Raw genomic sequence first — 16544 nt, forward strand, 5'->3', positions numbered from 1 at the left:
TTGTGAACTCACTTCACACCTTATTAACAAAAAGTGTAAAACTCAGGTCTCTGCCTCAAGCAAAAGGAAATTCATTCTCATAGTGTCCATGTGAAAGCTATGCAAATCTCATGGCATCTAATTAGTTCACAAAAACATAATCGCTAAATATTTTATAGCTGTTTCTTCCATGTCACGGATGTTACACACATTTTGTCATGGATGTTACAGATGAGCTAATGTCCTTAATTTGTCAAGTTTCAAAACAACTGTGACATTTTTAAGTCAAAAAAATATTCACTTGAACTCTTAATTGTTATTAACTCAAACTACTGAAAATGAATGGCAGAAAGAATATAGTACAGAGTAAAAAGTTGATCCTGGAATTAACAGTGCAGACCCTCAAAACATTTCTTCAACAATAGCTCCTTGAAAAGCATACATTAACAGCTGATCTCTCTATGAGTAAATGCTGCAAACTTTAGGGAAACAAAACAGTACCTATTACCTAGCCAAGATAACTTAGATTCAATGTCCAAAAACTTGTAAAATATTTGGCCTTTTGAAAATAAAACATTAGATCATATTAATCTACTAATTATCAACATAATGTGTGAGAGGTCCGGGAGAAAAGTATACTTCACAAATTATTGAACCATTTACAAAACACCTCCCAACATAAAGATGAGATGTGGTAAATAAGTACAGTAGTGGCAAAAAAAACCAGACCGACCCTTGTAGCTGATTTCAGAGCCTTGTTCACTCCAGAGCACGATAGACTGGTAACTAAGACTTTCGTGGTTCGAATCCTGCCTTGGAAGGAAACTTTTTTTTGTTCCTTATTCATATTTATTCCCAATACTTTTCGATTGCAGCGATATTTTACTACTTAATTAACTTATTATTCCCAGAACATGAATTTTTACCAGCAATCGAAAAGTATTGGGAATAAATTTGAATAAGGAACAAAAAAAAAGTTTCCTTCCGAGGCAGGATTCGAACCACGAAAGTCTTAGTTACCAGTCTATCGTGCTCTGGAGTGAACAAGACTCTGAAATCAGCTACAAGGGTAGGTCCGGTTTTTTTTTGCCACTACTGTGCATAAGCAAGACAATGTTATTGTTAATACTACAGTACATTATTATTATTATTATTATTATTACTTACTTACTTACTTACAAATGGCTTTTAAGGAACCCGAAGGTTCATTGCCGCCCTCACATAAGCCCGCCATCGGTCCCTATCCTGTGCAAGATTAAGCCAGTCTCTATCATCATACCCCACCTCCCTCAAATCCATTTTAATATTATCCTCCCATCTACGTCTCGGCCTCCCTAAAGGTCTTTTTCCCTCCGGTCTCCCAACTAACACTCTATATGCATTTCTGGATTCGCCCATACGTGCTACATGCCCTGCCCATCTCAAACGTCTCGATTTCAAGTTCCTAATTATGTCAGGTGAAGAATACAATGCGTGCAGTTCTGTGTTGTGTAACTTTCTCCATTCTCCTGTAACTTCATCCCGCTTAGCCCCAAATATTTTCCTAAGCACCTTATTCTCAAAAACCCTTAACCTATGTTCCTCTCTCAGAGTGAGAGTCCAAGTTTCACAGCCATATAGAAGAACCGGTAATATAACTGTTTTATAAATTCTAACTTTCAGATTTTTGGACAGCAGACTGGATGATAAGAGCTTCTCAACCGAATAATAACACGCATTTCCCATATTTATTCTGCGTTTAATTTCCTCCCGAGTGTCATTTATATTTGTTACTGTTGCTCCAAGATATTTGAATTTTTCCACCTCTTCGAAGGATAAATCTCCAATATTTATATTTCCATTTCGTACAATATTCTGGTCACGAGACATAATCATATACTTTGTCTTTTCGGGATTTACTTCCAAACCGATCGCTTTACTTGCTTCAAGTAAAATTTCCGTGTTTTCCCTAACCGTTTGTGTATTTTCTCCTAACATATTCACGTCATCTGCATAGACAAGAAGCTGATGTAGCCCGTTCAATTCCAAACCCTGCCTGTTATCCTGAACTTTCCTAATGGCATATTCTAAAGCGAAGTTAAAAAGTAAAGGTGATAGTGCATCTCCCTGCTTTAGCCCGCAGTGAATTGGAAAAGCATCAGATAGAAACTGACCTATACGGACTCTGCTGTATGTTTCACTGAGACACATTTTAATTAATTGAACTAGTTTCTTGGGAATACCAAATTCAATAAGAATATCATATAATACTTCCCTCTTAACCGAGTCATAAGCCTTTTTGAAATCTATGAATAACTGATGTACTGTACCCTTATACTCCCATTTTTTCTCCATTATCTGCCGAATACAAAAAATCTGATCAATAGTCGATCTATTACGCCGAAAACCGCACTGATGATCCCCAATAATTTCATCTACGTACGGAGTTAATCTCCTCAAAAGAATATTGGACAAAATTTTGTACGACGTCAACAAAAGTGATATTCCTCGAAAGTTACCACAGTTGGTTTTGTCCCCCTTTTTAAAAATAGGTACAATTATGGACTCCTTCCATTGTTCTGGTACAATTTCCTTTTCCCAAATAGCAAGTACAAGTTTATAAATTTCGCTATATAATGCACTTCCACCCTCTTGTATTAATTCTGCTGGAATTTGATCGATACCTGGAGACTTGTACTTTTTCAGATTTTCTATCGCAATTTCGACTTCTGAAAGCGTGGGTTCGGGTATAAATGGCTCAGCAGTTTGTATTTCAATTTCGTCCCGATCATTTCTATTTGGCCTATGTACATTTAGTAGTTGCGCAAAATAGTTTTTCCATCTGTTTAGGATTGATGGAGAGTCTGCAAGCAAGTCACCATTCTCATCCTTGATCACGTTTACCCTTGGCTGATATCCGTTCTTAAATTCCTTTATACCCTTATATAAATCTCGAATGTTTTTATTCTTACTATTTGTTTCTACCTCATTCAGTTTTTCCTTCAAGTAACCTCTCTTTTTATTCCTAAGTGTACGACTTGCTTCCCGTCTTTCATTGAAATAATTATCTCTCTTCTCCTCAACTGGATCCTGTAAGAATTTCAATTTTGCCTGTTTCCTTCTTTCTACTACCATGCAACAATCTTCATCAAACCACGGTTTCTTTTTCTTAGTTTCATAATAACCTATGCTCTGCTCAGCTGCAATTTTGATACTATCTCTGATATTTTCCCACACGCTATTAACATCTAATTCTTTCTCAACTTCGTCGGAACTGTCTAAAGTGGCAAACCTATTCGAAATTTCGACCTGATAATTTTGCTTAGCTTCCTCGTCCTTTAATTTCAAAATATTGAATTTAGTAATATTAACTTGTTGCTCTACTCGCTTGGCTACTGATAATCTTTCTCTTAATTCTCCAATCACCAAATAATGGTCAGAATTACAGTCTGCACCCCTGAAAGTTCGAATATCTACTATACTAGTATGTCTCCGTTTATCTATCAAGATGTGATCTATTTGGTTGTGTGTCAATCCATCTGGAGAAGTCCAAGTATATTTATGTATATCCTTATGGGGGAATGTTGTACTTTTGACAATTAAATTTTTTGATGTGGCAAAGTTGACTAATCTAACTCCATTGTCACTACTAATTGCGTGTAGGCTCTCTTTTCCAATAGTTGGTCTAAAAATATCCTCCCGTCCTACTTTAGCATTGAAATCCCCCAATAAAATTTTCATGTGATATCTAGGGAACTGATCAAAAGTATGTTCCAATTCCTCATAGAAGCTATTCTTTATATGGTCGTCTTTCTCTTCTGTAGGGGCGTGAGCATTTATAACTATGATGTCGCACCATCTACCCTTAAGTACTAAATATGATAACCTGTCACTGATAAATTCGACCTTTTTTACTGCTGATTTTATTCTTTTATGTACAAAGAATCCTGTTCCTAATTGGTGATTATTGTTTCCTTCCCCATAATACAACAAGTAATCTCCTATTTGTGATATGCCATTCCCATCTAACCTAACCTCTTGTACTCCTACGAAGTCTATTCTATATCTAGCTAGTTCTTTTGCTACTAATGTTACCCCTCCTGTTCTATAAAGACTAGTTACGTTCCAAGTGCCAAATCTCAAAACCTTATTCCTTTGCTGTGGTCGTGCCAGAGAATCAGTCCTATTCCGAGGCTTATTGTAGGAATTCGTAACAAGCTGTTTTTTACGGTGATGGGTTGTTAGCCCTTCGCCCAACCCCCAAGCTGGAGGACCACCCCTTATCGGCTGTCCACGACTGCTTATTCAATATATTCGCAGCTACCCTCCATATCTGGAGGCAGTCTCCTCTATCCGCAACCTGAGGACGCGCCATGCCGTGGTGAGAGGGACCCACCATACATGGATTATTATTATTATTAGTATTATTATTATTATTATTATTATTATTATTATTATTATAGTACAAGGCATTGTGATTTTACCCTCTTTGGTGATATCTGGTATTAGTTGTCAATACTGAAGAGACAGTCAAATCAGCAATTTAAGAACTGCTCTTAAATGATCCTCACTATGATATATGCTATTTTTTTTTTAATTAGTGCCTCTAAACGTTTCAGACAGATCTTAAATACTGACACATATAAAAATTCTGATGGCTTACAGGAGTTGAACGAAAGAAAACACACGCACACTCACATGAGCATGTATGTACACACGAACACACTCCATCACTATCACTCTACTATTATTATAAATTTGAATGCCTGACTATGGGATTATAAATACCTTCGCTCTCTTTGTGTGCACTTCTGGATGTATCATCAACTCTATTTCCATTTTCTTCTCCTGTACCAGCACTAGATACTCCTTCCTTTTTCTTTTCAAGTCTTGCTTTTTCCTTTTCATCAAAGTCTTCAGCATACATATCCAATGCATCATCATAATTTATTGCTGATCTACTCTCTTTCTTGACATTTTTACGTTCTGAATCCTCAATCTGAAATGAACATAAATACAATAAATAATAATTACAAGTTACCAAAATTCTAAAAATAATAAAAAAAAATATGTTTTATTTAACGACACACTCAACTGCCGAGGTTATATAAGGACCGTTGGTGTGCCAGAATTTTGTCCCACAACAGTTCTTTTACATGCCAATAAATCTACTGACATGAGCCTGTCACATTTAAGCAACCTCAGGCACAGAAAACCAGCACTCTACCGACTACATCACCAGGCCAACTCTTAAAATAATTAAAAAATGTATTTTCAACTAAAATTTTTCCAAATATCCATTCCTTTTATGTAATATAATGTTTTATTTTAATTGACAGAGTTAAGGACATTCAGCCTTCTCTTCTACTCAATCAGTATGATATAAAATTAGTATATTGCTTAAAGTGTGCTTAAATGCGACAGGCTCATGTCAGTAGATTTACTGGCATGTAAAAGAACACCTGCGGGACAAAATTCCAGCACACCAGCGATGCTGATATAACCTCGGCAGTTGCGAGCATCGTTAAATAAAACATAACATTTAACATTTATAATATAATATAATAGCTACATAATACATCATTAATGTAATACAATAAATACAGTTTCTTTTGTCATTCCAAAATACCAATACAATAATTATGTAATAATAATAATAATAATAATAATAATAATAATAATCATCATCATCATTATTAAGCCTACAATATAATGAAATGATTAAACTCAATCATGATTACAATTATAACTTCAATTTGACTATGTTCGTAAGAAATTGCTTAGCCTATTCTTGGAAGTAGTTATTGTCTGGTAGTCCCTAATATTCTGAGTAGAGAATTCCATTGACGAGGGACTGAGACAATAGAAGAGGATGAATAGTAATAATAAAAATAATAATGGTTTTATTTAACCTGGCAGAGTTAAGGCCATAGAGCCTTCTCTAACATTGAACTCAACATTCTATGACGAGAAATTGCTAGGACTGGCTCTCCTGTGACTTGTGGTAGTGACTAGACTACCAAAAGGGCTCGGATTTCTATTACTAAAAACTCTGGAAATATGTATGCACTTAGGCCATAAAAGCACTAAAATATAGCAAAAAAATTGGAAATATGACGCAAAACAAGTTATTGGCTATTTTACAAAACTGTTTTCGTGAATATTAACTCCTTGTACTGGCCATAGCAGACTGTTCAGCCTATAAATATAGCAGGGCAAAAGACGGGTGAAAAATATCCAACGTCTGTCCTCTGCATGACAGCTATGTTAACAGGGTCACTGAATGTTATGGCAACAGTATAGTTAGAACCTCTTAAGTGTCACATGTTTGGGAGGGTGAAGAGGATGAAGGTGAGACCGATCAGCAACAATTTGACCATAATCCTAACATTCTTTTGTCCTCTGTATTTTGACAATTTACTGCTGGCGAATCCAGTTATCTTCAAACTTCATTTAACCACAAAATATTTCTAAAGAAAATAAATCTAAATAAATAGCCAAATGTAAACAAAATCTCTTGCCATTATTGACAAAAAACATGTTTGGAGAACTGTTAAGACTGTTGTAATGTAACTAAAAATATGCTTTTCTACCATTTTTGATCAAATATGATTTAATGCTAAAATATGGTAAAATATGGACTTTTATAAACAATAAACAATGATTTTTGGAGGAACTAAAAAATTCTGAACGGAAACTCAAAACACAATCTGGCTTCTTCCAGGATATTTATAAATTACAAAGTAAATACAATGTACAAACAACTGATAATATAGAAAAGCTTCTACTCTCAGTACAGCCACTTTCTCAGCCTGAAATTAAATGTGAAAATGATCTGATACAATACATCACTGCAAAACGTGACGTCGACCACTCAGTATTAAAATCATTAGCTATTGAAACCATATGTACAAGATATCCAATATCTGAATGGCTTCATATTTATACAGATGAATCTCTGCTTGATAAACATAGTAATGCTGGAGCAGGAATCTACAGTGACATTTTTAGCTTTTACATATCTCTTGGAACACTGTCCACTCATAATGATGGTGAATTAGAAGCCCTGAAACAGCTTTTTCATCACATACATAAATTTAACAAAGTGGTTATACTTAGTGATTATAAATCTGGACTCCAAGGACTAACATCAAGTCCTCCAGGAAACAGACTCGTAAGAGAAATTCTTTCTGCTCTTAAAATGCTACAAGGGCTCGTAAAGAGGTAGTTTTTCAATGGATACCCTCACACTGTGGAATAGTAGGTAATGAAAAAGCTGACTTCCTGGCCAAAAAAGGAACAAACATCAGACAAACTCAAAATAATACAATCTCTTTTCATGCCTCAAAAGTCAGGATCAAACACATAGTTCAGTCCTTTTGTAAACAGGAATTCCTGAAGAAAAGCGAAGGCAAACCTTGGAACATTCTGCTAGAGCTAGACAGTAATAACATCCCAGATTTACCACGAAAAAAAGGCTGTTGCTATATTTTGTTTAACAGCTGGACATGATTGTCTCGCCTCTCATCTACATCGAATTAATATCTACCAGCATCCACAGTACACCCTCTGTAGAAATCAGAACTCCATCATGGATAAAGAACATTTGCTACAATTCCCAGCAATAAAGAAATTAGATGCTGATTTACCATCGCAGCTCACCAAATACTATTGGGACGCCCGCAGGAGAATGGAAGAAATCTAAGATCCTTAGTATTGGCCAACAACAACAACATAATCAATAAACACTGTGACATGTTTAAAAAAAGCTAGAAATATGTTTAATTTAACTTAAGCTTATAAAATGAGACTGGGATAAAAATATGACTTGTCACAGAAATCCAATCCCTATTCATAAATACCAAGCACTGAGTTATGCATATAGCTTGGAATTATTATGGGTGAGAGGTACGACATTTCAGAATATTCTTTTCAGGAGGTGTGAGATGAATCTGATGTTTCATTCCCAAACAACTAGAGCACAGACTTTCCAATCCAGGCAATCTAAGTAAAATTTGTAATGAGCAATGATGATGATGTATCAAGTTTTTCCAGAATATTCCCTTTTCCTGTGCTGTCATTCCACCACTGCTTCATAATTCACACAGTCATCCAGAAATCAATGGAAATCTATTACATTGTACCTATAATTTTTCCAGGAGACCAATGCCATGAGAGTTTTGTGATAAATGGTCTATGGAAGAAATCCCTGATAGCTAGCACTACTTGAGTTGACAGTTATGGTACATTGAGAAACACAAAGTGAACCTACTTTACTCTACACAGATTAAAGCCTCCTTTACACAGCGACAGTTCTCTCATGACAGTTGCTATAGTCCACTCTCATGATGGGAAGTGTTTATACGAGACTCAGAATGAGACCATACTATCATAAGAAAATGTTAGAAGTGGGAATGGTTGAAGCCATGGCCAGAATTGTTAAATTAAGGGAATCATCAAGACCCAAAATGAAAAAAAAAAAAAAAAAAAAAAAAAAAAAAAAAAAAAAAAAAAAAAATAAATAAATTTTTATTTTTTACATTTTATGACAGTATGGTTCATTCTGCTTAATATGGTATTTGGTTTATGAAAATATTCGAATATTTAATATTTTAAATGTTTTTTAAAAAATATTAGTGTATTTATGTTTCAGAGAAAAAAATTTATCACTTTTCACAAAAAAATTATTATCTCAGGAACTAAAATTGTCTTAGAAGGCTGTGGTTCGGCTTGTTTTATAGTAAAATTAATGCTTCATAAAGTCTGTGTTTTAAGATCTTGTCCATTCTGATTTGCTAAAAAAATGTTGTTGTCTAGTGCCTTGCATCTGGCAATGAAGCCATTAGCAGTATTAGCTAAAAAAATGTTTGAGAGGAAGAACTCAGAATACTAATGAATCATTCAATAACGTTGTTGGGTATCGAGTCCCAAAAATGGGTTTGTTGATATAATCGTCACCTGAATGCAAGAACTAGGTAACTTGATTCTTCCTATTTTGAGATATTGCCTATTTACTTACATATTGCACTAAGGAATATGTCTCGTTTTCTTTTACTTATTTGTTACAGTGGAAAATAGATGTCGCTGGTATCGTTTGATCAGTTACCTAGTTCTTGGATTACATTCTGTGCGATTTTTGCTATGCTATGATAACTAAAAAACGCAAATTTCGAGTTACCTAGTTCTTACATTCAGGTGACGATATCATCGTTGGAACTTGGTGTACTAGATGCTATATTCACATTTAATGATGAATACACTGCAAGAATACAGGCGTTCAGGGATCGGTATTCAAATAGGATACAATACCTCAAAAAACATGGCGGATGAGATAGATGTAACAAACACAACCTAGGAGGCAAGATCCAAGAGAAGGGGGGCAGTATTAGGTGAGCAGGATAGGAAGAAGACAAGGACCACCAACCAGAAGGGTTTTAAAACATTTTTTCTGTAATAGGTGAATTTTTATAGAAATTTTTACTTGAAACATGATTTACTTAAAACTACATTTTTCAACATAAATGACCTGTTTTCTCAGAAACTACTAGGTCTATCTGCATGAAATTTTTACGATACATTTCAGGTAACAGTGTGATGATATGGAATTCCTTTGATTGAGTTTTCTGTAATAGTTTATTAAAAAAATAATAATAATAAAAATAAATAAAATGTCTAATTCTTGTTTTTAATTTTAGAAGTTTATAAAAAAAATATTGTTTTTCTATTAGATATTTTATCATCAAAACGAATCAGTGCACTCAGAAGGAATGCATAAAAATCCTGTAAAATATCACATTTCTATACCTAGTATGTTCTGTGATAACGGGTCATTAATATTGCTGTTTTAACATTAGTAAGATAGGGCTTGACGACTCCCTTTAATAAAAGTGAAAAAATAAATATAAGAAACAGAAAATAAAAGTGTGGGTTAGGAAGTGGATAGGGAGAAGTGAGAAGTGTGCTTGATGCTTTCAGCACTCTTATGTTAGAGGTGACAAATGAAGATTCAAAATCGTTTTGCAATTTCGTTGAAAATATTCAGTTCATAGTAATTTACAGCAGAAAATTGTATTATACACCATATTAGTGTGGTGTATAGTATAATACATTATTAATTATTAGTAAAAGTTCTTGTATAGTATTGTGGAATATAAAGTTACAACTCTACAGTTGTAAGTATGGAGTAATAAAGTACAAATGTACAAGAAATCTTTGTGAATCTTTGTGACTAATAACTGTTACAGCTCAATACACTTGTAATGTATTAGACCATACTTTTGTAGAATAGGGTCCATGTTGGATGCTAGCCGAAAGCTGGCCTCTTCATTGCACTTTTGGTCGTCCAAGGTCTCGCTTCCCACAAGGATTGTAGTGAAATAGCCTCTGAGGCAGCCTGTTATTGGGCGTCCGTGATACATGTTCATACCCGTTGTTTCTGTATGTTGATATGGTATCATTGATGCAGTTATGTTTAATTCATTACTGTTGTCGACATTCCATTTGTGATCATTAGGCCTGTGACATTGGAGCATGTTTACAGTGAAAGGAAGCCAATTCACTACAGGATATACACGGAGTATGCAAGTGTATGTGTGTATGGAGACGACACAACCGCCGTGGTACAGTTCATTCAAGTATGATACAAACTGTCGTGAAGTGTAGTGCGCTCCGCAGTATGGCTCAGAAGGAAAGAAACACGTCTTGGAAACTAGAATATTTAGTTTCACAGTATGGTGCAGATGTATTTTGCATTCTAAATAGCAATCTGTATTGTAAACTTTGCAATGTCAGCATTACGTCTGCTAAAAACAAGGAATATAATGTTCAAAGGCACATAAGTACAATGAAACACAAACGGCTGGAACAGTAAATGTGCAGAAGGACCGTATATTAAATTCAACATTTTATGAAGACATGTGTAAAGCATTTATACCTGCCGACAAACCATTTAACAAACTCGCAAATACGGCATTCCGCGAGTTTTTACAGAAATACACTAGAAGAGAAATTCCACATCAGACTACGTTACTGAAGTAATATGTCGAGAAAATTTACAACACATGCATTACTGAGATCAGGTGTAAACTAACAAACCAACACATATGGTGTCAATTGATGAGATGATGGATGCTGTTGGACGGCATGTAGTTAATCTGATTGTTGGGGGCCTGAATCCAGAAGGCCCTGCTGGATCATACCTACTGTCGTGTGATGTGATAAATGCTGTGAACAATTGAGGCGCACAGTTCCAAAACCCTCTAAATCCACTTTTTCACCAAAATTATTTTTTATCTCTTTATAGTAAGAATTAATGCACTCTATTGACCTATATATCAATAATGTTCAAAAGAGCTCTACATATAGTGAAAAAATTCATTTGAAAAATAGTTACTATTCCAATATCCTCTAAATCCAATCTCTTACTTACTTACTTACAAATGGCTTTTAAGGAACCCGAAGGTTCATTGCCGCCCTCACATAAGCCCTCCATCGGTCCCTATCCTGTGCAAGATTAATCCAGTTTCTATCATCATATCCCACCTCCCTCAAATCCATTTTAATATTATCCTCCCATCTACGTCTCGGCCTCCCTAAAGGTCTTTTTCCCTCCGGTCTCCCAACTAACACTCTATATGCATTACTGGATTCGCCCATACGTGCTACATGCCCTGCCCATCTCAAACGTCTGGATTTAATGTTCCTAATTATGTCAGGTGAAGAATACAATGCGTGCAGTTCTGCATTGTGTAACTTTCTTCATTCTCCTGTAACTTCATCCCTCTTAGCCCCAAATATTTTCCTAAGCACCTTATTCTCAAACACCCTTAACCTATGTTCCTCTCTCAGAGTGAGAGTCCAAGTTTCACAACCATACAGAAAAACCAGTAATATAACTGTTTTATAAATTCTAACTTTCAGATTTTTGGGCAGCAGACTGGATGATAAGAGCTTCTTAACCGAATAATAACACGCATTTCCCATATTTATTCTGCGTTTAATTTCCTCCCGAGTGTCATTTATATTTGTTACTGTTGCTCCAATATATTTGAATTTTTCCACCTCTTCGAAGGATAAATCTCCAATTTTTATATTTCCATTTCGTACAATATTCTGGTCACGAGACATAATCATATACTTTGTCTTTTCGTGATTTATTTTCGAACCGATCGCTTTACTTGCTTCAAGTAAAATTTCCGTGTTTTCCCTAATCGTTTGTGTATTTTCTTCTAACATATTCACGTCATCCGCATAGACAAGAAGCTGATGTATCCCGTTCAATTCCAAACCCTCTCTGTTATCCTGAACTTTCCTAATGGCATATTCTAAAGCGAAGTTAAAAAGTAAAGGTGATAGTAATCCAATCTCTACTTTTCCAAAATCCTCTAAATACCATGCGACATTTCCAATATTCTCTATAACCAGTATTTATTTTTTGCATATTCTAGTAGTGTAGGCCTACTGATTGTGAGATCTGGCACTTGGTATGCCTTATCATGTTTTCCCGCAGGTAGACTCTTTGGTAGATTAGAAAAAGAATAAGGAAAATAAATACGATCACTGATTCTTCTGAATACATCAGAATTTATGTAGAAGAAGGAACTGTTAAGAAGCTAGTATATGATGTTCCTGTCAACAGCTGGAAGGAAAGGAGTGACACAGGTGCTGAAAGCATTTTCAACTTAGCCCCTTCTAAGAGAATTTTCTTCAAAAAGGGATGTCAGGTGTATTAGTGAGAGGAGAATGCCACTATCGTAACGATTTTGGAGTTTACCGAAGTCTTTTGAAACGAGGAGAAGCGATCCATGACTTGCAGTTGCAAAGAAAACAGTTTGGGGTGGCAGTAATAAAGGAGAAAATTCAAGATATTGATAAACTTTTTTCAAAATATTTCGGTCCTTTGTGGAAAACAAACAACGATCTGGAATTTTATGCCCATCTCATCAATGAAAATGGAGAGCAAGCAGAGGAAGCAGAAGAAGACGAAGGAAACATTTTGGTTACCTAAATCTGTGCTTCATTGGCTGGTCATGATGATATCTTTGAAAAATATTGGAGTGAAAGAGGTCAAATGACTTTATTGTCAAAAGCCTGGCATTAGAAAACAACAACAACATTTTGGTCACCTGAAGCTGTAGGAGTAAATGTCAATTTATAAAATGATGGTTCAAAGTAAACCCTGGACTGAGTTCTATTTTTTATTGCTGGAATTCCATTATGATATTTGTGATTATTGCATACATCTGGAGATATTTTTGGTCGATGAAAGTGACGACCTGAAGCTGTAGGAGCAAACATGTATTTGTAAGGAGATTGTTCAAAGTAAATCCTGGACTGAATTCTATGTTCTTTATTGCTGGGATTCCATTGTGATATGTGTGACTGTTGCATACATTTGAAGATATTTTTCTCTTGGAATTCAGCTCAACAGTGTTCTATTAAGAGTTGAGTAATGATTACTTTCGTATGTATTCGAGCACGTAGCCCACCATATCCAAATTTGTAGCATGATTATAGATTATTTTCTTTATTTTATTGGGTTATTTTACGACGCTGTATCAACATCTAGGTTATTTAGCGTCTGAATGAAATGAAGGTGATAATGCCGGTGAAATGAGTCCGGAGTCCAGCACCGAAAGTTACCCAGCATTTGCTCGTATTGGGTTGAGGGAAAACCCCGGAAAAAACCTCAACCAGGTAACTTGCCCGTACCGGGATTCGAAACCGGGCCACCTGGTTTCGCGGCCAGACGTGCTGACCGTTACTTCACAGGTGTGGACTATAGATTGTTTCTTGAGTAATTCTTTATCTTCAATCTGCATTCTTATTTACGTGAACAGTATAATAATCAATAATATCCTTGTAAAGCTTCTATAAAAAAATATGTTAGCTGAAATCTACTAAGGAAGAGACGAGTAAAGTGCTTTGTGTGGAGTGTGCCATTGTATATTTGCTGGCCTGGATGGCTCAAGCAGTAGGGGCATGGCATGTCTCTATCACTTGGTCCGAAAGGTTGTGGGTTCGAGTCCCGCCTTGGGCATGGGTGTTGTGTACGTACTAGTTTAAGAAAGCGGAAAACAGAGAAAGAGAAACGAAAAAGGGGGAAAGAAAAAATGGATAAAGGGGAAAAAAAGAAAAGTAGAGTAAATTTCTACAAAAAAAAATAAAAAAAATAAAAATATGGCGGCAGAAACATGGACATTACGACGAAATGAAGAGAAACAAATAAAAGCATTTGAAATGTGGATATGGAGAAGAATGGAGCATGTGAAGCGGGCAGACAGAATAAGAAACGAAGCTTTGTTGGAAAGAGTGGATGAAGAAAGAATGATGCTGAAACTGATCAGAAAGAGAAAAAAGGAATTTGTTGGGTCACTGACTGAGAAGAAACTGTCTACTTAAGGATGCCATGGAAGGAATAGTGAACGGGAGAAAAGTTCGGGGCAGGAGAAGATATCAGATGATAGACGACATTATGATATACCGATGATATGCGGAGACCAAGAGGAAGGCAGAAAATAGGAACGATTGGAGAATGCTGGGTTTGCAGTGAAAGATCTGCGCATGGGCAGAACATTTATGATTGAATGAGTTGAAATCTTTGTTTTCATAGGCTTCAACTCGTGTCTAAAACTTGACATATTTAAAGTTCCTTTCCAATATCCGCTAAATACATTTATTCCTTTCCAATATCCTCTAAATAAAGATTGAGTTCCAAAACCCACTAAATACAAAAAAGAACATTAATTTTTGGCAATATGATTTATAATATTTATATGAAAAATGATATTGATGTTTTCTACTTTCAAGTTAAGTTCACTAGAAAAAAAATCAGTCATTTCAAAATAAAAACAAAAGCAGTAAAAGTTTTTTTCGTTTCCTGAAAAATTTGCTCAAATCGATTTAGAGGGTTTTGGAACTGCACGCCTCAACTACAATATGTAGGGTTTTTCTACATGCAATGCAATTATTATGGCCATCAGGTATAGAGCATGACAAGGTACTTCTGATTGTTACCGATGCAGCATCCAATATGTTAAAGGCAGTAAACATACATAAAGATGGTATACATCACATGTCTCGCCCGAACAGCAGAGGAGGTTAGACGCCATTCAGAGAGATGTATGTATTATTCTCTTTTGCAGACTGTACAGAACAGAGTGCTGCGTACTCTGTGTACCTATGTCCTGGAGTGAGTTGGCTTTCTTTCACTGTACACATGCTCCAATGTCACAGGCCTAGTGATCATATAAAATATATCCGACCAAAGGTCTTAGGAGTTCTCATTTCTGCACTTCTATTCTTTGAAGTTGTCAGAATGTTAAGGTTCATGTTTCTGAGCTATATTACAAAGTGGGAATTGCCATGACTTTATAACATTTCGAATTGTCTCTGGTAGACTTTTTTATTAATGTCTTACTAATAAAAACTCTTATACAGACATTTAACTGTCTTATACTTACACAATGAATAACTCATTCATAATTCGTATGTAAATTCCAATAATCACTACATATGTCATGTATAACAGTACAACTGTTACATAGCTATGTCATAGTTTCGTCATTACTTCATTACAAAATGTGATAGAATAATAAAATTGTGGTTCTCTATTGCATCCGATTCTGAGCGTTAGTGTGCCACGCTAAGTATCAACAGTACAACTGGACCTGGTCGATTACCACATTATATTTTGGTCAAAGAGTATAGCTACAGCAATATTATTCTAATTCTTCTGTGCTCCTTGGTTTGTTCTTCTGTGGTTACAAGGCAAACATAATCGTAAAATGACAATCTATACAAACAGCTGTTAGAGGGGTGCCCATTTTTTTTTATCTCTGTACAACACTCAAACAAGGGATTTCTGTATATAACTACTGCAAAGCAATTCCCATGTATAATTACAGGCTGTTTATACATCCATAGCTTATGCATGGTTTATTAGTAATGTTTTCTGTCCCAACTCTACTTAAGTCTCGTATAAAAACTATATATGGTTTATTAGTAAGACCATATATCTCTGAAATTTATGTAAGAAAGCCATTCTAGATATTTATCTAAATGAACTTACCAACTTCGATATATGTTCATAGCTTTCCTGGTAAATATCCATGTTACCAGTTTCAGTAAGGAGACGATTAGCCAGTTCTGTCAAATCCGTTAGTTGCTGTTGGTTTCCCTGTTGACCATCATCTTGTCCAGCTTTCTTTCGCCACCATCGCTCTGATGCTGACATAGTTTTGTTGCCTCCTGAGGAAGTAATAGTTCTAATTTTTATTTTGCATTAAAAAATTTAAAAGACCATAAATTAGTGAAGAATAATAAACAGAGCTACCTCTGATTGAAGTTCTGGCTGATATGTACATCTATTATCAGGCAGTACATCACTTGATGATATGTATCAGAGGAAGATTAATTGTTTGTATACATCTGAAGTCTGATTAGTGTAATATGTAACTAGTCAGCGATGCATGCAATTATCTCCTGGCCTAGATGCCTCATGAGTGATGCTTTATGGTGTCACTTATGAGGTTCAGACCTGTCTTCGGACAGTTGACTAAACAACAATAATAAGCAGATCAATATTA

General features: G+C 35.4%; 1 protein-coding gene across 4 annotated transcripts in view; it reads right to left on the reverse strand.

Annotated features, from left to right (window-relative positions):
• The window catches only part of LOC138715436 (CD2 antigen cytoplasmic tail-binding protein 2 homolog), a 100310-nt gene extending 84092 nt beyond the window's left edge, over positions 1–16218 (reverse strand). For 2 of the 4 annotated variants that reach the window (XM_069848340.1, XM_069848339.1), the window contains exons 1-2: positions 16028–16217; positions 4747–4957 (exon numbers count right to left, since the gene is read on the reverse strand). In XM_069848340.1, coding sequence (XP_069704441.1) covers positions 4747–4957; positions 16028–16192 — 376 coding nt within the window. In that variant the 5' untranslated portion in view covers positions 16193–16217. Of the gene's footprint in view, positions 1–4746; positions 4958–16027 lie in introns of all 4 variants that reach the window. The other 2 variants (XM_069848338.1, XM_069848341.1) reach the window with 2 other exon arrangements.
• Positions 16219–16544: the final 326 nt, after the last annotated feature.

The sequence above is a fragment of the Periplaneta americana genome, chromosome 15 (assembly GCF_040183065.1).
Source record: "Periplaneta americana isolate PAMFEO1 chromosome 15, P.americana_PAMFEO1_priV1, whole genome shotgun sequence".
In the NCBI taxonomy this organism is placed as follows: domain Eukaryota; kingdom Metazoa; phylum Arthropoda; class Insecta; order Blattodea; family Blattidae; genus Periplaneta; species Periplaneta americana.